At 41.4% G+C, this 22277-nt stretch overlaps 1 protein-coding gene and 3 long non-coding RNA genes across 7 annotated transcripts; 3 read left to right on the top strand and 1 right to left on the bottom strand.

Annotated features, from left to right (window-relative positions):
- Positions 1-6893: 6893 nt before the first annotated feature.
- Positions 6894-9440, top strand: LOC110014165. Its single transcript, XR_002289287.2, has 3 exons — positions 6894-7171; positions 7246-7307; positions 7402-9440. It is a non-coding gene; the product is annotated as an uncharacterized LOC110014165 (long non-coding RNA).
- Positions 9441-10781: 1341 nt separating this feature from the next.
- On the top strand, positions 10782-13741 carry LOC111947092. 4 transcript variants are annotated; one of them, XR_002872900.1, is made up of 8 exons: positions 10782-11030; positions 11484-12180; positions 12252-12335; positions 12421-12486; positions 12680-12876; positions 13218-13259; positions 13335-13424; positions 13529-13741. It is a non-coding gene; the product is annotated as an uncharacterized LOC111947092 (long non-coding RNA). The 4 variants fall into 4 exon arrangements; XR_002872897.1 differs by having other exon boundaries at positions 12680-13259; XR_002872898.1 differs by having other exon boundaries at positions 12680-13259; positions 13532-13634.
- LOC111947093 lies at positions 13468-14179 on the bottom strand. Its single transcript, XR_002872901.1, has 2 exons — positions 13757-14179; positions 13468-13661 (listed from the first exon to the last, which is right to left on the bottom strand). It is a non-coding gene; the product is annotated as an uncharacterized LOC111947093 (long non-coding RNA).
- A 5-nt stretch (positions 14180-14184) lies between these two features.
- On the top strand, positions 14185-18017 carry LOC111947091. The gene is made up of 4 exons (XM_023953148.1): positions 14185-14663; positions 14811-15888; positions 15981-16044; positions 16150-18017. Exons 1-4 carry the CDS (start codon positions 14284-14286, stop codon positions 17217-17219), a joined length of 2592 nt encoding a protein of 863 aa, XP_023808916.1. The 5' UTR covers positions 14185-14283; the 3' UTR covers positions 17220-18017.
- The last annotated feature ends 4260 nt before the right edge of the window (positions 18018-22277 follow it).

The following is a 22277-nucleotide window of genomic DNA, read 5'->3' as shown; positions in this document are numbered from 1 at the left end:
TAGCTGGAATGTCAAATCACTAAATCATCCATTAAAACGTAGGAAGGTGCTCTCACATTTGGAGCAGCTGAATACTGACATTGCCTTCCTCCAAGAAACTCATCTAAACACCTTTGATCACTCCAAACTTAGAGGGGGATGGGTGGGACATATTTTTCATTCTACCTTTCATTCTAAATCCAGAGGTACAGCCATTCTCATTAAAAAATCAATTTCTTTTAACATGACAAAAGTAGAAGCTGACCCGTCTGGAAGATATATAATAGTAGTGGGAAGATTGAATAATACTCCTGTTATACTGGCAAACATATATGCTCCTAATTGGGACAATGGTGTTTTTTTTACTGAAATTTTTTCCCGAATACCAAACATAGATTCGCACCATCTCATCCTCGGAGGTGATATAAATTGTGTACTAACTCCTTCCCTTGACCGTAGTTCGCCTAAATCCACACAACCATCACAGGCATCACAAGTGATCAACCAGCTTCTTAAAACATATGGAATGTTTGATGTCTGGAGATTCCGGAATCCCAATAGCAGAAGTTACTCTTTCTACTCACCAGTACACAAAACTTTCTCACGAATTGATTATTTTTTCCTTGATAGCAACCTACTTTCTCTAGTCAATAAGTGTGAATATCAAGCAATAGTTATATCTGACCATGCACCATTGTTAATGACATTGAAAATGCCAAGTCCAGGTAATAAATATCGACCATGGCGATTTAATACTCTACTGCTTTCAGATAGAGAGTTTGTTAAATTTATTTCAAAGGAAATAAAGGAATATATCACACGTAATAGCACCCCTGGAATGTCCTCTAGCTTAATTTGGGAATCATTAAAAGCTTACCTTAGAGGCCAAATTATATCTTATAGTGCTAGAACGAAAAGACTTCTAACTGAAAAGATTAAGAGGATTGAAAATGATATTCTCCAATTAGATGATATGCTAGCTAACTCCCCTTCATCTGACCTGTTCAAAAAGCGCCTAGCTCTTCAGACCGAATATAATCTGTCGACTACACGGCAGATTGAAAATCTTTTAAATAAATGTCGATATAAATCATATGAACATGGGGAAAAGATAGGTAAAACACTCGCCCATCAGCTTCGTCATCAGCAAGTGGCTCAGGCTATTATAGCCATCAACACTGAACAGAATGTGAAGTTAACTGACCCTTTAGAGATTAATCAAAGGTTTCATACATATTATACACAGTTATACACCTCAGAATCTAAAAAGGATCAAGTACTTTTTGACAAGTTTTTTAGCAAGCTTAATCTGCCTAGAGTAGATGAGGAAGTATCTCAAAATCTGGAGAGACCTTTTAAAACAGAAGATATTCAGAAGGCCATAAATTCTATGCAAAGTGGGAAATCACCAGGACCAGATGGCTTCCCAAGTGAATTTTTCAAAACCTTTGCAAAAGATTTGTCCCCTATATTACTCTCAGTCTATGATGACTCCTCCCTCTCAGGTTCTCTCCCAGAGACTATGAGACAGGCTGTTATCTCTTTGATACATAAAAAAGGTAAAAGTCACTTAGAGTGCAGTTCTTACCGGCCTATCTCGTTATTAAATGTAGATAGTAAAATCTTTGCTAAGATACTAGCACATCGCTTGGAAACTGTTTTGCCCTCTATCGTATCTGATGATCAAACAGGGTTTATCAAAGATCGTCATTCTTTTCATAATGTTCGAAGACTCTTAAATATTCTTCATCATCCCTCTCCACCAGATACATCTGAAATAGTTCTCTCGCTTGATGCTGAGAAAGCGTTCGACCGTGTGGAGTGGGACTACCTTTTTTATACACTTAAAAAATTTGGCTTTGGCCCAAGGTTTATCTCATGGATACGTATTCTCTACTCTTCCCCAGTCGCAGCAATTCGTACCAATAATAATCTTTCACCTTTTTTTAAGCTGGGACGTGGAACAAGGCAAGGATGTCCCTTATCACCTTTATTATTCGCTTTGGTCATTGAACCTCTAGCAATTACTCTTCGAGGTGATGATTCTATTAAAGGTATTCAGAGAGGGGATTCTGAACACAAAGTATCTCTGTACGCGGATGACACATTACTATATATATCTGATCCCCTATACAGCCTTCCTCATTTATTCACACTTTTGCGTGAGTTTGGAAAAATATCAGGTTATAAAATAAATATGCACAAAAGTGAACTGATGCCCATAAATCCTGTTGCACTAAAAGATGTGTCGAATTCCATACCATTTAAATTAAGCCAGCATAAATTCAAGTATCTAGGGATTTGGATCACAAGCAATTATAAACATATGTACAAAACAAACTTTATTCCATTGTTAGATAGTGTAAAACAAGATCTGCAACGCTGGCAATCCTTACCAATTTATTTAGGAGGCAGAATTAATGTTGTTAAAATGAACATCCTACCTAAGTTTCTATATCTTTTTCAGTCTATACCTTTATTTTTAACAAAAACATTCTTTTCTAACCTAGACAAACTGATTTCATCATTTATATGGAATGGGAAGACTGCCCGCATTCGCAAAAATATTTTACAATACCACAAAGATTATGGGGGAATGTCACTTCCCAATTTCCAATACTATTACTGGGCAGCAAATATCCGTACATTACTTTATTGGCTAGAGACATCAAGTCATAAGGATCTTAAATGGTTAAATTTTGAACGAATGTCATGTCAATCTGCCTCTTTACACTCTCTACTTTGTTCAACAATACCACTGTCACAATCCCTCGACAAAATTTCACAGAACCCAGTAGTTAAACATGCACTTAAAATCTGGGCACAATTTAGGAGAAGCCTGCACCTTAAAAATATGTCAATCTATGCCCCAGTTGTGAAAAATATTATGTTTCTCCCTTCCATAACTGATAACTCTTTTACATATTGGTCCACAAATGGTCTGAGAACCCTGAAGGATCTGTTCATCGAAGGTCAATTTGTTTCATTTCAGAGACTAAAAAGTGAATTTAAAATTCCTGATGTTCACTTCTTCAGATACCTTCAACTTCGAAGTTTTCTATCTACCACATTCACCCATTTCCCTTCGCGACCACCAGACTCACTTCTTGAAAACATCTTGACCTTTAATCCACAGTCAAAAGGACTCATCAGCAAAATATACACTGCAATCAACTCATCAAACACAGATCCACTGACTCATACCAAAAGAAAGTGGGAAGAAGATTTGGCTACGGACCTATCAGAGGATGTATGGCAGACTGCTCTTCACAATATTTATTCATCCTCTATATGCTTAAGACAAAGGGTTATACAATTCAAGGTGGTTCACAGACTGCATTGGTCCAAAGTAAAGTTAGCTAAAATCAAACCAGACCTTAATGCTAATTGTGATCGTTGTGATAGGGTACCAGGTACACTTTCGCATATGTTTTGGTTTTGTCCGACACTAAGGGCCTTCTGGCACAACATCTTTCAACTTCTCTCTGACGCATTGGGGACACACATGGCTCCTGAGGCCTCAATTGCAATTTTTGGTGTATCAGAGTTCTCTCTGCGGCTTCCAAGTAAATCCAAAAGTGTGATCGCTTTCACTACACTTCTGGCCAGGAGGCTAATCCTCCTACACTGGAAAAACAAACAACCCCCTACTTTTAGGAAATATCTTGTGGATCTTATGTGCCATCTTACCGTAGAAAAAATCAGATATTCAATGAAGGGTTGTACTGCAGGGTTTTTTAATGTCTGGCAGCCAGTTCTGAGCAAGATCAAAGATATTGATCCATCGCTTCTTTCTGAGGGGTAACACTGTTACTCCATTCAGCAAAATCTTTTTTTATTGTATTTAATTATTTTTCTTTAGGGTGCAACAGGGGGGGTTTGTTTGTTTGTTTGGGGTATTAAGGGGAAAAAAAAAAAAAAAAGTTTGAATGTCTTTTACACTGTATATGTTGCTGAATACTCAAATAAAAAGAAACTTGAAAGAAACTTCAATCAAACTGAACGGAAGAAACACTGACTGACAATCAATTTCACGTGTCTTTGTACAAGTGGAATAGACAACAGGTGGATTAACAGGCAATCGGCTAGACGCCTCGAATAAAGAAGCGGTTCTGCAAAAATGATGATCCAAGAAAAAAAAAAAAAAAAAAAAAAAAAAAAAAAAAAAAAATCATGTCTCCCAATACATCATTAACAAGGTTTTGAAAAACAGCCGGGGCATTAGTTAAGCCAAATGGCATGACCTGATATTCAAAGTGGCCTGAAGGCGTGTTGAAAGCTGTTTTCCACTCATCCCCTGCCTTGATCCGGACCAGATGGTAGGCGTTGCGTAGATCCAACTTGGTGAAAATACTGGCACCCTGGAGAAGTTCAAAGGCAGATGACATTAGGGGCAGAGGATAGCGGTTACGGATAGTGATCTCATTGAGCCCTCTGTAATCAATACATGGTCTCAGGCCCCCGTCTTTCTTCTTGACAAAGAAAAAACCAGCCCCAGCAGGAGAGGAAGACGGCCTTATGAGTCCAGCAGCCAGCGACTCCTTGATGTAAGTGTCCATGGCTAACCTTTCAGGAGCCGAGAGCGAGTATACATGGCCTCGGGGAGGTGATGTGCCTGGTAGAAGTTCAATGGAGCAGTCATATGGACGATGAGGGGGTAGAGCAGAGGCTTTTAACTTGTTGAATACTTCTTTAAGGTCATGATAAACAGCAGGTACTTTGGTGAGATCTGGGTATTTGTCACCTGTGGTCCTGTTACGATCTGAGGACGGTGGTGTTTCCATAGCGCCTAGACAGTTATTGTAGCAGCCAGTATCCCAAGTCAGGATCCGACCTGACCGCCAATCAACCTGCGGATTGTGTTGTTGCAACCAGGAAAGACCTAAAATTACATTAATGTCAGTATTTTTGAGAACATGAAATCTGATAAACTCAAAATGATTGTCCATTTGCATCTTCAATGGTTCAGTAACCAGATGACTGTTGGTTATGACGTGGCCATCAATGGCTTTGACACTCAAATGCTTCTGCTGAGGGAAAATGTTGACACCCCACTTGTTAACAATTTCCTCTGACATGAAAGTACTGTCTGCCCCAGAGTCAATTAGTACAGTTTCTGAGTGTACCTGATTCCGGACATGAAACATGGCTTTAGTCCTTGGGTTAGGTTGGAAGGAGGATGATAGAGAAAGGCTCACACACGTCTCCTTCTTCCGTGTGGAGCCAGACCTTTTACTGGACAGTTCTCAATACGGTGATCGGGAGCAGCACAGTAGAAACAAAGATTCTGCTGGAATCGACGGTCCCTCTCCTCCTTGGAGAGCTGTGTGCGACCCAACTGCATAGGCTCCTCCGTGTTGGATCCTGAAGTCGAAGAAGGCCTAGGACTGAAACGTGACCGGGGTTCATGATAAATTCTAGGGTTAAGTGCATTGTGTCTCTCCCTTCCTCTCTCCTGAATGCGTCTGTCAATGCGGGCTGCCAGTGACATCAAATCATTGATCCGTCTTGGGAGTTCCCGTGCTGCCAATTCATCCTTAACGCACTCCGCCAGTCCCTCATAAAACATGTCATAGAGGGCCTCCTCATTCCATGCACTATTACACGCTATGGTTCGAAAGCGTATAATGTAATCGTCAACAGTCTCTTTACCTTGACGTATATTTGTAAGTTGGCGTGCTGCCTCCCGATGGGGTTTCACAGGGTCGAAAATTGCCTTGAGTTCCTCTGAAAACTGTCTGTAAGAAGAACAGATGACAGAATCCCGAGCCCACTCAGCGGTAGCCCATTGAGCTGCTCGACCAGTTAACAGTGAAATAACATAGGCAACCTTTGATCTTTCAGAAGAGAAGGCAGATTCCTGTAGCGAGAAATTTATCTCACATTGGCAGAGGAAGGTTCTACATGATGCAGGATGTCCGTCATATTTATCAGGAGGATTAATCTTGATTTCATTAACAGGTTGCACAGTGATAGAAGGAGGAGCTCTTAGGGAGATGCTCATTGCAGAGAGTCTTTCAGTAATTTCACGCAGGCTGGATGTAAATTCAGCCATCCGCATGTCATAATTATTAAAAGCTCCTTCTACCTGAGCCTGGAACTCCTGGGCCGTCTTTGGGTCCATGTTTGGCTGGAACGTACTGTCAGGACCAGGTCTTGAGGACCAACAAAATATGACAGACCCAGGAGTAAGAACTTCAGAGTTTATTTGAGGACCAGAGCAGGCAGGATGATGGCTGAAACTTGACACCAGAGGGAGCTGAGGCAGACTTGTGGGTGATGAGGAATGAGAGGAGGGGAACGGAGCAGAGTCCAGAGCCGGTCTAGGAATGAGGAAGTCCGTGAACACAGAGTTTTGTAGATGAGGAATGTCTTACTGCTTGGTATCTTGAGAGAGGACTTGGCAGTGAGAAACTGGAGGTCGCAGGCAGGTAGGTTGATTGTTGGAAGCTTGAGGCAGGCAGGCAGGCAGGCAGGCAGGCAGGCAGGCAGGCAGGCAGGCAGGAGATCTGAGAGCGTGGAGCAAAAAGCAGGCTTGCAGACAGACTGAAACCACAAAGCATGAGTAAGCTGGGAATCAGGCAGAAGACTTGACGTTCCAGCAGTGAGTGGAGCTGCATGGCAGCAATATATACTCAAGTGAACCGGTGGAGTGAATCAGAGGTGACGAGCAGCAGCTGGGGGGGCAGGGCAGCTGCTGTCATGACAATAGCATACATTGATCAAGTATCAAAAGTTAAAAATATGCACAGATTATTTTTTATCCCTTGTGCTATCCTAGACACTTTAACGTTGGGAGTTGGGTCATCTAGATCCACTAGACCAGGGGTCGGGAACCTATGGCTCGCGAGCCATATATGGCTCTTTTGATGGTCACATGTGGCTCGCAGACAAATCTTTAATCAGTAGCGGTTTTAGGCACGGGCGATACGGGCGATTGCCTAGGGCGCAAAAATGAAGGGGGGCGGCGCTGGCGGCTCAGCCCTTGTAAAATAATGTATGCACCACTATTGGTTTACTTGTAACAGTCCCAAACATTTATGTGTTTATTCTGTTGTTCTAAATTATATTTTAATTTGCGCCATCTAGTGGTGAGAGCATGTGGAACAAAGTTCAATTAAAGTTCCACACGGACTCATTTAACTACGCACACAGCTATCAGCGCATTGCTGCAGCCACGTGAAGATCTCCGGTAAGATCGGTAGAAATCACATCGATGTATAACAGAATTATCAATGTAATAATTTGTTTATTGTGCTTATTTAGAAAGTTAAAGGAAAGCTGAAGCCAAATGAGCAATTAGCCCCTCGTGGATGTCAGCCCACGAGGTTTGTGTGCTTTTATTTGTATAATTTAAGATTCATATTTTGTAAGCTGTAGAATTGTTTTTGATGCATATTTGTGTTTTTATTTTGCTGCCAGTTCTCACGGGTTGTGAAGACCAATAAACCCTGTTTTAAACACCTCGTGCTCATGCTAATTCCTCGAGGGTGCTACAGTGAGAACTCTTCTGCTCCGCATGGGTAGACGAGACGGTGCCAGCGCCGAGAGGGACAACAGCGCCACCCTGCGACGGCCAAATGCACAACACCGAACTTCAAGTTCCCAAAGATGAATGTTGCATCAAGGACTCCGATTAATATTAGTTAATATGAAAGTATAACCGTCGAGAAGAGACTGCAATAAGAAACAGGATATTTTTCGTTTCTGTTTAATCGAAGGGACTGAGATAATTTTATTTTCTTTTCCTGTTCAAGTTTAAGTGATTTGTTCAATAGTGAAATTTATCTATGCTAAGTAACCTGTATATTGTTCATATTTAGTGATTCAGAGTTAACAGGAATTAGATGTAATATTTGCCTATTCAAGACAAGTTATTGTTGCTTACTGCACACAGTGGTTTAAGTTCAATATTTATGTTGCATTAGAAAACATTAAGACATTTTGCAGTACTGTTAAGTTAAAGGTGCAGTAATTTAAACCAACTTTTTTCTATTTTCCCTACAAAGTACATAAAACTAAACCAGTATTTTAATCTTTAAAGTCAAACGCAAGCTTAAAAATGTCAAGATTGGATGTTTCATCTGAAGTTGGCGAAGATGATGTGACATTCAGGTTAAATGAGCAACCATCAGAAGCTGAGTGCGTTGGAGATGATATCCCCACTACCTCACAAGATGCACGAAAGAGCCAAAGAGTCCGTACGCTAACGGAAAAGGGGCAAGAGCTGCATGATGAGCAGGTAAAGAAGGCCGCACAAAGTTTCAGCACGTGCTACGAGAAGTGGAAGGCTGTCATTAAAGAGAATAAGAAAGCTATAGATGGACAATGCTCAATGGATCTCCTGGATGAACACATCACAAAAGTAAACAGTGCTGCTACCAATGTTTGTGCTGCATATGATGATTTAAGACGCATTGACTCTCCTGACAATGACGCAAGACGCAGGATGGATACCTGTGATGCAGTAACAAGGAGCATCATGGAAGCAGCTGAAAGATCCCAAACATTAAGAAACAGAGGTCAAAAGGATGAAGAAGTTTGGAAGGACGTAGAGTCAGTGTTCAAGTCTGCTGCTTCTGCAAGGTTAAGTGTTAAATCTCATCACAGTCCAAAGACTTCTTCCAAGTGTTCAAGCAGACACTCCAGCAAGAGACAAGAGGCAGCAGCTGAAGTTGCCGCAAATGAAGCTGCCTTAGAAGTTCAACTGGAACAAGAAAATTGAATAAAGGAAATTGAAAAGCAAGAAGCAGAAATTGCACAGAAACAACGAGAGCTGGAAGCAAAGCGCAGAGAAGTGGATCGACTGGAAACAATCAAAAGGCTTCAAGCTGCTAAAGCAAGACAAAGAGTATATGAGCAGAGTGAAAGTTCAGATGAAGACACGTATGATGTGCTCCACCAGCAAACCTCTGGTAAGGAAAAAAGGGTTAAGTCAGAAACCAGTAGCTTACCCCTCAGACCTCCTTTCCCACCTCAAAATGTGATCTCCACTCCAGAAGTAAACACAACAGAGCTGGTAAGAGCCTTCGCAGAATCTCTTAACGCAAGTCGTCTCCCAGTCCCAGAGCCAACTATATTCAATGGTGACCCACTCAGATACAATGACTGGAAGATTTCATTTCTGACTCTTGTTGACAGGAAAGCTTTACCAGCCGAAGAGAAGACATACTATTTGCGGAAGTATGTAAGTGGACCTGCAAGGAAAGCCATAGTAAGTTACTTTTTGCTGGGTACAGAATCTGCCTACAATGCAGCATGGACAGTTCTTGAAGACAGGTATGGCAATCCATTCCTCATTGCTAAGGCATTTAGAGACAAACTTGACGCATGGCCAAAGATCAGTTCCAAGGGCAGTGTGGAACTTCAAGAATATGCTGACTTTCTTCGCAGTTGTAATGCAGCCATGCCACACATCAAAGGTCTCGAAGTACTAAATGACTGCAATGAAAACCAAAAAATGCTTGCAAAACTTCCTGACTGGCTCACATCAAGGTGGAACAGAAAGGTTACAGAAGTCCAAGAACAGAGCCACATATTTCCAAGTTTCAGCGATTTTGTTGCTTTCATCTCATGTGAAGCCAAAATTGCATGTAATCCCATAACTTAAACTAGAGATTGATATAGAACATGACCATTTAAATGTCCTAAATTTCCAAACTCCAGTGGTTCAAATCATACCTGAGGTCACCAATGTCTCACGAGAGACTAACTAACCTGCTGTTGTTAGTATCAATCATTCGGGGGGGGGGGGGGGGGGGGGGGAGCAGATTTCATATGATGATGTTATTGACGAGTTTGCATCAAGGAAGGCTAGAAAGGTTAGATTTTAGTGTTTTCTGTTCTTAGTGTATTGGTGCTGCAGTTATATTTATTTTAGCGTGTTATTTGTGTGATAAAAGATTTGTGCTTTACAATATTTATTTTATATTATTTATTCAATATGGTGATTGATTAAATATTTTCCTACCTAACTGTATTTTTGCCATACTTATGGTCTTTTATTTTGTATTTTCTGATAACTGTTATAATGCAGTGCAGAATTCTGATAAACGTACTTTTTTCAATAAATTTCTTAATTTCAATGACAATGAAACATTTCAGCTGACATGGACAAAGTGACTCTATGAGAGAGAGGGGGGGGGGGGGCGCCTGGGGAGGGTTTCGCCCGGGGAGTAATTCAGGGGAGAACCGCCACTGTCTTTAATTATACTTTTTTTCATTAGACCAGTCCTTCTCAGGCGCGATGCGATGCCAGAAGTCAGTTTATTATTATATATTATTTCACAGAGTTTGTACCAGCCGGAAACCTGTGAATTGCCGTGCCTAAAACTGCGCGCTCCCGTCTCTGAGAAAGAGCGCGCAGATGCGGGGACGGGATGTGTGAGGGAGAAAGCAGAGGGTGGGGGGTTGTGGGGACAGGCAGCAGGTGAACCGCGCAGGGATTGTAAAAACGTAAAACCCACTGCCCGTCACTCACTGCAGCGTGTGAGTGTGTGTTTGGCTCCAGGTCTGCATGTGAGTAATCTGTCTCACATCTACAGAACATTCAGACCTAAGATCACGTTTAAAGTCTCAACGCCTGCATGAAGCAGAAACTCACCATGTATCAACCAGACTAAACCATCAGCAAAGCCACCACGAGAAATACTCATCTATTAGCAACAGCATAACAATGTTATTAAAAAGAATCCACAGACTTATTGTACTTTAAAAATGTTGAAATTACATCAAATGCACACATTCACTCAGTGGCGGTTTTTGATATGGGCGATGTGGGCGGTCGCGCGCGGGAGCCGAAAATGGTTAAGCTTAACTCTCTTAACTTTTCTCATTCATTCTCTATGGTAGTTCTTAACACTACGGATGTAATATACTTTTTCACCACTAGCGAGATTTTGGGGGCGCTGTTTCCACATCGTCTTAGTAGTAAGGTTTTCACAGGAAGAGCCTTTAGGAAGACAAAACAACAATAATCCTGCGGCCAGATTTGATCCGATCGCTGTTAAAACACAAGAGCACAACAAGTTAAAGTCAAGTTAAAGTCTGATGTAAGTAAAAAGTTAAAAAAGACTGTTCCTAGTTTGAAGACATTTCTCTTCCCGTTATTTTTTGTTGAGCATGAAAGGTCTGAAACTCCAGCGGTGAGGATACGGCTACTCGTAAGAGATGAAAAACCTCTTCAAACTTAGTCATGATAGTTTGTGTGTGTTTTCAAAAGCTTTTGAATTTTACCAAAGGTAGATAACTTTAATAATATCTATATGTGCATTTACACACACACACACACACACATATATATATATATATATATATATATATATATATATATATATATATATATATATATATATATATATATATATATATATATATATATATATATATATATATATATATATATATATATATGTATGTTGTTGTTTTTTTTTTACTATTTTTGAGTTACAGTAGACCTGGGCTACTTCACCCACTAACGACAATAAATGTATCTTTGGTTATAGATCTCCAGAATGAAGAGGAAATTAATTTTTCCTGGAAAAATCTGCGTGAGCTTCAGACGAGGCCCATCTGGGTTTCTCAGGCAGGACCCTTCAGATGAAGCCAAGAGGATCAAAAATAATCCTGAGCTCCAGGACAAGTCTGCTCCCCAGAGAGAGGAAAAAGTGAAGGAAAACGCCCTGTCAAAAGTCTTCATTAGGGGTGGAGATACATCTGACAGGCAGGAGGTGTTGGGGGAGTATGTTCTTCAATTTGGCAAATACAAGGGGAAGTCCTTTCGGTGGCTGCTAGAAAATGATATTGGCTACACCATTTATTTAATTAACAAGGTTGAGGAAGAGGAGAGAGCTGGACTCTTTAATGCCGAGGGACCAAAGAAGGAGAGTCTCTTTTCATTTCTGGATTATACCCGACACTTTCACGAAATCAGAGATCTGAGAAACTATTTAGCTGAAAGATCAGTGGAGCCACCTTCAAGTAGTGAGGACAACCAGCTGGTTGGATTTGGTGTGCATTCTAAGAAGACCTGGAAGGATGTCTGGGAGAAAAGAGAAGATGGATATGCATCATTTATCCTCAGGAAACAGTGTGTTTCAGGCAGCAAAATGTTCCTGCTCCAGCAGTACCTGAAGAAGAAAGAGGCTCAGACTCAGAGCTCTTCAGAAACTGCTCTTACTAAACCTTCTTCTAGTCCTCCAGGTCTGTGGCAGACTAGACGTTAATGCTGATGTTAGGAAAGATGGTAGAAATGATGTTTCCCATCTTTTCAGTATCTTCGTTAGAGATGGAAGATGATGAAGAGTTGGAGAGAATGATGCTTTCTGTCTCTCCATCCAAACTCCTCCCTTTACAAGGTAAAACTAAATCACACACAAGTACACACTGAGTGTTAATTACTACTTCTGATTCAAACCTGTTTTCTTATTTTTTTTACTAAAGAGCAGAGACATTTAGTGAAGAAGATGACAGGCCCAACATGTTTAGAAACAATCCCAACCCAACCAAGTGAGCAGCACCAACGTGCACACATCATGCATCACGTGTTGATTATGTTTCTGTATGTGGAGTAGTAGTACTGGTAGTTGAAAAACTGATATTAGACTACATGTTAGTCTTAGATCAGTCCTTTCTTTACACTCAGCACTTTTAAATGTGTCTGTTCAAAAAGAAGAATAGTCATTGGTTTATTTTCTTTCAGGTTCACTGAGTAAAGGTCTAGATGCTGCTGCTGCCACTGCCACCGCCGCCGCTGGTACCTGATGGTTCTGTCGTAAACCAGGATCACCTTTTCCTTTCCTCTGTTTGCTGGTTGGCCACGTTCAGGCCTGTTCTAATGCAGGTGTTTTGTTTGACTGCTTTTATGATGCTGAAGGTATTCATTGTTCGTCGTCGAGGGTAAGTACAGACTTATGTTATTTGCATGGGTTTGGTTATAGGTTTGGTATGAAAATGATTGAAGGAAACCAGTCTTAAAAAGCAGAATTACAACAAAAGTACATGTCTTAACACATCAGAGTAAAGTGGTTACACATGGATTATTACATCATAATGGAACCTTTCCTGGTCAATCAAAAGATAAAAAAATGAAACTAATAGTTAATTTATTGATTTTCATACCACACCTGTTCTATTGAGCATGTTTTCTTGCATGGTTTTGAGTGTTTTGCACAATTACTAACAAAGAACTCTAAATGCCTGGGCATTACTGATGGATATTTCTGTTGATCTGAATCCAGACCAGCCTGAGAGGTCCAGCTGTCCTGCTGCCACACATGCAGGTGAGTGTTGAGGATCATTTGTCAGCTTTACTCTGCTGCAGCTTCCTGTCTGTTTCTGACTGTCTTTTTCACCAGTTACTTCAGCTCCAGTGAAGACTCCTCTGCCAGTACCACCAGAGTTGCTCGCTTTGGAACTGCCTCAAAGTGTCCAGGATAAAACCTACAGTCAGTGCATTAACTTTGACAAAAATGCAAAGTACTGTATTCATTTGGACTTTGAGATAATATTTTATTCAACAACAACTCAAGGTATTTTTTTATTTTTGCAGCAGTCGTTGGAAGACCCTCAGCTCAGTCTGCAGCTCCTTCTCCTGCTCACTTTCAGCCAACGCCTGCTGCTTCACCACTTCCATCTTATGACCAGGATGTTAGCAGCTGGAACTGCTCTCCCCAGCAGAGGATCTGGATGAAAACAGAGATGGAAGCCTTAGGACTGTGGCCTGGGTCTCCACCTGTAAGACATGCCATGAATATGATCTCCTTGTGGCGTAACCCACCTCAGCCGGAACTCATTGACTCAATTTATGAGCTACCATCCCCAAAGTACTTTCACCTCCATCCTTTTTTTATCTGGAAACCAGACCATGCAATAATGGAAAGAGTGCGTAACAACTACCCCCTCCCGTGTCTGCATGGCTGCCCAAAACCCCTCGTGGTCTCCTCTGGAACAGGTCGGCCCCGTGTCATAATTGGCACAAGTGGTCAGTACTACATACTTGCTTCTCGGCTGACCTGTAAAGTCTGCAAGAAGCCCTGGTTTGCAGACAAACCTTCATGGATGGACATGCTGCCTCGTCGTTTTCAGGAGATTTTTCCAGCCTTCCTGACCCACAAAAAGGCAGTATGCAAGACTGTGATGGATGAGCTGCGGCGTACAGCAAAGTCTCCAGGTGATATGGCCAATCAGCTAAATGAAGCTCTTCACCTAAGATACGAGCGTGCACACTTGGCTTATCTGGGAACAGTGAAGAATGTTCTGGATGGAGAGAGCGGACTATATGGCCAGCAGACAATCACGGGGGCAATGAGGAAAATATCTACACCAGATCCTTTTGGTGGGTATACAGACATAGATGGCTGGTGTGGGGTAACAGTGACTTCACACTACCTGGTGGACTGCCTCATACAAGAGTACCATAGGGAGGTGGGCACGCTCAATCTGCTCCTTCAAGGCACTTTTGGTGAGGTCTTGAGGGCTGACCACACCCGAAAGGTGGCACGGAAGGTTGTCCTGGCATCAGGCACAATGTCATCTTATGCAGTTATGAATGAAAACTGGATGATTTTGTCCTGGGTGATGCTGCAGTCAGAAAGCGACAAGTCTCTGGAGCCAATGTACGACGGGCTGTCCCGGCGTTACATTTCTGCAGCGCTGCCAAAAGCAAAGTACCAGTGGGTTGACAGGTGAGACAAAACTTTGTTCATTTTACTTCTAATTTAATGGTTTCAACAGTAAAAACGTGAAAAACATAAGTAAATATTGTTTTAAAAACAATCCCTTTATTTGCACAATAAACAATTAAAAGGTGCTTTACCTGTGTGCATGGACAGGGATTGCTGCTCTCCATTCAGGATCCCAAACTCCCAGCCTCAGGAGCATCTTCTCTGGGATTCCTGGAAGACCACAGAGGCTATAGTGGGTGAAGCAACATCTGGAGACTTCACCAATAGATGTGCATCCCGTACCAAATACAACAGAGAAATAAGCATCAAGCTGGACTTGTTTCACTGCATGCGGCGGTTCACCAGGGAGTGCATCTCAGAGCATCATCCACTTCACAGCTCCTTCTGCAAGTTCCTTTCGGCAGCTTTTTGTGTGGTGGACCAAACCGATCTTCAGAGGCTGAAGGAGGCCTACACCTTCTGTGGGATCCAGCCAGCTAACCCCACAAAGCAGCACATCAGGGAGCACTGCCGCACCAAGATCCCAGAACCCAGAGAGCTGCTGGTGCGGGTGGAGAGTGTTCTGAAGAGGTTCTTTTTGGAATCGGATCCAGATGGCATACCACTGTTTAAGGCAACAATGCTGAAAGTGTGGAGGATTCAGCGCGTTCACATCCTCAGGGGCTGTCTGAGCGACCCGGAGGTGGGAGACGGGATCCTCTACAGACACGGTGGCACGTTACAGCTGAACCACATCAAGGGGGAAGCGGCAGCGGTACCGATCTGGATCCCGGTGCGAGGAACATCCCAGCAGGAGGGATTTCATTTCCACCAGTCCAAATGGGTGACAGGAAATCAGGTCTCGACAGAACTTTTCCAGGCCCAAGGCATGACTGGAGTAGCTCGGTGGAACTTCCAGCGCCTTGTGAGCCTGAAGCAACCTGGTCTGAAGCTTCCTTCAGTTTTTAATCCAGCTCTGATTGTACAGCTGAACAAACTGTCAAAGGAAGTGACAGGACAAGCTAAGTACCCTGCCTTAGTGTTGTCACGGGCCGACACTGGGGAAAGGTTTGGACTGCAGTATGTGGAGCCTGGCTGCCGTCCGGTTCCTCTTCACTGGGACAAACACAAGTCTCAGAGAGACCCGGTTGTTGAGGAAGAAGAGCGTTTGTCTCCAGAACCACCTCCTTCCAATGAAACAGTCATCGACCTGCCTGAAGAACATGGAGAAGAACACTCTGCTCATGTAAGTTTGTTGTAACAAACATCCTCACTCTATTACAATAAAACTGCAGCTACATAACAAGTTTAAACTAACTGAATGGTCCAATGTTTCAGGATAATGTCTTAGGTGTGGTTGCTGATGACTCACTAGCAATGACCCAAGCCCCTGAAGTGAAAGGTAATTTAGTTCAAATTTTCAGCCTTTTTTAATTTATTTGTGCATTGCATTCAAGGAAAGAGAAGTGAGAAGGGGTTAACTTTTCTCTTTTTTCCTCTCCATCAGATGTCTCAACGACACCACCACCACTGCCTTTTGCTGCCTCTCCACGCGCAGCTCGCACTGGTCCTATCAAAGCAGGGGGTCTGCTTTTTGTCCTGGACCATTCTCGTTGGACAAATCCAATGAGAGATGCCATTGATGTCCTTCTGGCAAAGCACCATGGACAAAAGGACTTTCTGAGCAAGGTAGACGCAGAGTATGCCGCCCTTGTTCAAACTGCCTCCAGGAATCCCAACAGCCTCCTCCACCCCACCACTAAACAGCACATCTCCCGCTACGTGAAGCACATGGCGAAGATGATTAACAGAAGTTCGTCTATGAACACTAGTCCCGAAAAACTTTTGGAAACCCAGCAGCTGTGGCATAAACTCACTGAAGGCAGTGAAACTGTCACTGTGCCAGTTGTGACTCTCCCTCCTGCTCCAGTGAACCCCCCCAGCTCTAAACCAGATGAAGCTCCTTTAACGAAGACTGACGTTGAAAAAATGGTGAAGGAGATTGTAGGTCTGCAGCAACAACAGCAGAAACCTGAAAAAAAAATGACAAGGAACTGTCTTGCTTGTGGGCAGCCAAAGTCTCGTTACCTTGGTGATGGATCTTCTGTTCATTTCTTTTATCAGTCTGGGGATGTGAGATACTTCTACTGCTCCAAAAAAGTACTCCAGATCTATGCAGCAGAAGGCCTTACAAACCCCAGGATGCCATTTGCAGACTTTGCTGCCACGCCATTTTTTGAGAGAGAGTTAAAGGCTGCAAAGCAGAGGTCTGCACAATGCAGAAAGGTTTTGGAGGACCGACAGAAAAGAAAGGCAAGGGAGCAGCATCCCAGTGGGCGTCTGTGCAGGTTCTGCCACAAACCACTGAAACAAGGTCCAGAGAGTCCACACATACACACCGGGTTCCCTGGTGTTGTGGGGAAGTATGTTTACTGTCCTGCCAGAGTCTTGTCCCTCCACCGGGCAAATGGGATGACTCAAGAAATGACCTGGGAGGAGTTCTCTCAGTCTCCTTTTTATGAGGCTGAAAAGATGAGGTGGGCTGCTGGCCGGCAAGCAGAAGAGGGAAAGAGATAGCTTTATGTCTGTTCTATTTGTTATCAAAAGATGTTGCTGTTTTGACCACTTTTGTCTCATTTTACCTCAGCTTGTCATATTGGATGAGAAATAAGTGTAAAACGTCAAAATCTCTGCTAAACCTGTCTATATGTTTGCCTGTATTAAGTTCTCTTCTGATAACACACTGATTATGATAGAACTCGTGATGTTATCTATCAATGTGAAAATATTTGTAATTTAGTTTGTGAAATCTATTTTGTGAATACAATTTTCTTACATATTTATTATTAGTGTTTAGTTTTGATAGAAAAAGCAAACATATTTACTACTTCCTCAATTCATTTTACACCTTTAAAATACTTGTATTAAAGTTTTGCCTGTTTAAACCCTTCTGCCCTTCAATTGTAAATCCATGGTTGAACATTTTGGTACATTTTGTGTTAAATACTGTGTTTTATTTATGTTCATGTTGATTTCTTAATAAAACATGGTTGAAATTGAAATGAGCAACAGATCATGACTGTTATTTGGAACAAGGAGAGACAGAAGTAGAAAACAATAATTATGAAATGTCATATTCAGTTTAACAAAAACATTTATTATACCACAACTTCTGACTGACATCACTCTAACCGGGGTTCGAACTCGGGACCAAAGGATTTCATCAGCTTGGACAGCGCTACACAAGCCACAGCTTGATTGGCTGACTATGCTGCAGTAGCTGCAATTTGATTGGCTGTTCCGTGTTACAGGTATATACGGCTGGCCCGCGCGAGGGGGCGGCATTTGCCGTGCCTGAGGCGTTACACCTAATGTGCTACATACTATATTCAAAGAGGAAGCATGGAGCTTTTAATTTGAAATTGCTTCAGCAGCCGACACTTAATGCTATAAGTTTGACACATCAGACTCTTAAGAATGTCTTCCTCCTATTTGCTCTTCACACTTATGGTGCAAAAAAAAAAAAAAAAAAAAAAAAAAAGAATACCTCAGAGTGAAACAACGTAAAACAGGCACATGAAAAGGAAATAGGCAGAACAAACACCCGTGCTCAACCCAATTTCGAAAAAAGCAGGCAATGGAGATTATTTCCCACAATTCTTTGCTCCGACACAGCAGACCCGATGCGCACGTGACCACCGCCCTCTGCTGCAAGACGCTTGCGGCCACACCTCTTTGCGGTAGTCTTTGGAACATAAGTCAAAAAACTCGAGAGGGGAGCGCAACTCGCCGGTGGCTGGCTGAATCACACTAACAGGTGATTGGGAGTCATTTTCTATCTGACAATCAACTCTGGGCCGCAGCTGCGCCTCCCGTCACAGAGACGGAGCCGCGTGTGTCAGAGGGAAGGGGAAGGGGGGGGGGGGGGAGGGGGGATGAGATCAGACCATTTTTTATGGATTGAGGTTTTTTGGAGGATTTCTACTGTTGGTGTTGCACAAATTTAGGGAAATGCCAAATATTTTTGGAGTAATCCCACTGATGAGTTCTAAGATTTAGTCTTTAATGTTTTATAAGACCTAAACATATTAATCACAATAAGTTTTATTTTTTAGATCTAATCCCTCTGATATGCTTGACAAAGACACACACAGGACGTCACACATTAAGAAATTATTGCTAAAAATGAAGCAGGAGTCCAGCTCTAAAAAAATAATGCTCTAAAAAATGATGAAAGAGCAAAAAAATGGAATTATTTGATATAATTTCTTATTAACATTTCCAGGCTTTCTTTGCTTTTTGTCCTGCAGCATGTTCATATTTGTATAATTTTGACAGAATATATTTATATGGAGAACAAAATATTACAACTTATTTAAGGTTTAACTTGTGTTCCTGTTTTTATTCATATTTATGTTCAAAAAGTTCAGTTTAAAAGGTTTAAAAGTTTAGCTTTAGTGTGTTCAGTAAATGTTTATCTTCTTCGGCCCAAAACCTTAAGCGTGTTTTTAACTTAGGCCCCTGTGTGACTGAGTTTGACCCCCCTGTAATACGAGTCTAGAAAATTCATGCATTTTTTGTGTAAAATGGCTAAATAGAAGATAGGGAACACAACAGGATGTTGTCAAATTTTGTATGTGTGTGTGTGGGGGGGGGGGGGGGGCGCTGGTGGGGTTACTCGCCCAGGGAGTAAGTTAGTGTAGAACCGCCACTGCATTCACTTGTACATTTAGTTTTAAAAATATTGTCGCGGACTGACTTGGACTGGGTGGCTGTTGGGTCGCGTTAAAAGTTCCGGAGTTCATTGAACGTATCAAGCAGAGATCTGATTGGCCCTCAGTTCTGTCGCTCAGCCTGTTGTTAGTTAATTTGGACTAATGGGGTTCAGCTATGGGCCGAATAAGGGAAATGGGAGGGCTGGAGCGGGAGCAGGAGAATATAAAGTTGGGAGAAGCGCTCTCGTCTCGGCGGGAGAGATCCAGGAGTTGCTGAATTAATTTTACGGCGTTTGTTGTGGTCTGCAATAACAAGAACAAAGAACCTTAAAAGAGGTTAAGTCTCCGTGCCTCAGTGTGGGAAAGGGACACTACATTATTGTATGGCTCTTTCAAAATTACAATTAAAAATATGTGGCGTTTATGGCTCTCTCGGCCAAAAAGGTTCCCGACCCCTGCACTAGACAGTGCTCTGAACCTTTGTTCTTCAATGATTTGTGATCTTCACTGGTGTCCATGGATTACATGAAGACCTTTATCCACCTTTGTCATGGTAGGGAGAACATGTCAATGTAAGGGTGGGGTCATCTAAGATAGCACAAGGGTTATTAGGAAAAATTATGACTCAGATCAAACAGACTTTTTTTTAATTATCTTTATTGAAAACATACAGAATCATAATACAAAATTGTGTCAACTTTAAAATACACAGATAAAAAAATTACAATTAAATGTAACAATTAAAATTAAACAAAATGTGCCAGGGGAACATAGAGGGAAAATCAACAACAACAAAACATTTGTTTTGTAAAAACAAGAGCAGTCAAAGCAGCAAGTTACTATTCTATTCTACTATTCTATTCAAAAAAGTTCCAAGGTGTCAAGAGTTCTTACAACTTTGGGGTTAGAAGATGATTTTTTTTTTTTTTTTAGTATGTCGGTTCAACTCAATCATAAAAAGTTTGAATAAGAGCTCGCAAAGAAGCAATGATGCCATCTACTGGAGGAAATGGGGAAAACATTTTTGCTAGAAACAAATAACTACATAATCCAAAATGTTGCATGATGCAACAATAAAACATGAAGAACTGCAGGTTTTCCAACTGAAATTCATACATTTATACTGTGAAAAAAATATTTTTATTTTGTTGATTTTTTTTTTTAATTGACAAATTGATAAGTGAAATACTAAAATGGTATTAAAAGATTGTCACTAAATGAATTACAATTTAGCAATAAAGCTGCAACTACTGCCCTCCTCTGTTTTAATCTTGTTTCAGAGATTTTAATAACATTTCATGGTTAATTTGTGATTTCATGATTTAACTGTTTTTAACTGTAGCTTTCATCTGTTTGCTTTTATTTTGTCTCGAAAGCACCTCATATTGCCTTAAATAACAGTTGTTCTCTACAAGTGAACCTGCCAGACGTAAAGCTATGGAACCTAACGTTCTGGTCGCATCCAACAACTGCCTGAATCAGAAAATCTGCTCCTTGAATTCAGATTCACCTCTTACCTGTAAAACCACTGCAAAGCCCCGAATAGCTGCACCATCAAAGATGTTTCCTTACAGAACAAGAAGTGATGGATTCAAGCTTGACTGACACTAAAAACAGCAGCAGAGTTGGTAAAAGAGCACAAATTATAGAGAATGTAATCCATTTGAGGAAAGTGTCCAATGAGAGCCACTTGGAGATGATTTATGCTCCTTCCAGGGCTGGTTTGTGGAAAGATTCTGACTTTAAAGGTTGTGGTGTTTTTGGATAATATTTTTTTTAGAAGTTGTGCTTCATCTGACACCAACTTTGTTTTCCTTGAAGTAAAAACTAAGTTTGATTAATCAAACTCATTCTGGTTTCCTTTTTTTTAATTAAAAAAGAAGAAAAGAGTAGAACTCTGTTGATAGTGGTTGTTAAAGTACCTGCAAAAACAGAGCCAAAGCTTTGACCCCCTATGGGTCCCATACTGCTGTGGTTTAAGTTCAAAGTGGCTGAATCCAAGTTATGGAGGAGGGAGGAAACTGCACCCCACGTTGTTTGCATGCCTTTATGTAGCTCTGCAGTCGACAAACCCACCCGATGAGAAGTCACATCTAAATAGGAAGATGAGACAGAAGTTATTGGATAAAGAAAGACGAACAAGTGTCACTAATTAGTGTCCATTAAAGTGACGGTATTGAAAAAAAGTTAAACATGCAAGTTAATAGAAAATCCCTTTAGCATGTTGAAAACGGTAAATCAAAAGGAAAGGAACATGTCCAAAGCTCAAAGAGAGCAGAAATTCAACAAAAATATTGGGGGGAAATGAAAATCACAAAATTTGTCAAATCGTAGGTTGTGTTGCCATCCCATAATATTTTCAAAACTTCCTGTGGATATCCCTGACAAGTGTATGTTGGTTTCATTAGTGAATTGTAACATTTTTTTCTCCGAAATTCATTGTTTAGCTGGGTCAGCAGATTACCACGCCCACAATTTCTAACACTGTCATGTCATTGGTTGTATTTTTGCTTCAGCTTGAGCCAGAGAATTGATGGAAAGCCTTTTTACGACATTCCAATGAAAAATGTGTGAGCATAATTATCAAAAATGTTCCACAGTAGCTTGCCTGAAGAAGAGCGGTCTTGATCCCACTGTACTGAATAATTACAGACCTATCTCTAATCTGCCATTTTTAGGAAAAGTCCTTGAAAAAGTTGTCTACCAACAGTTCACTGACTTTCTCTTATTAAACACTTCATTTGATGTTTTCCAGTCAGGTTTTAGACCCCATCATAGCACAGAAACTGCTCTTATCAAGGTAACCAACGACATCCGCCTGAACACTGATGATGGCAAAGTCTCTGTCTTAATCCTGCTAGACCTGAGTGCTGCCTTTGATACTGTTAATCATGGGATCCTTTTGCACAGACTCCAAGAC

The sequence above is a fragment of the Oryzias latipes genome, chromosome 24 (genome assembly GCF_002234675.1).
Source record: "Oryzias latipes chromosome 24, ASM223467v1".
NCBI lineage: Eukaryota > Metazoa > Chordata > Actinopteri > Beloniformes > Adrianichthyidae > Oryzias > Oryzias latipes.
This window is presented reverse-complemented; position numbering and strand designations above follow the sequence as displayed.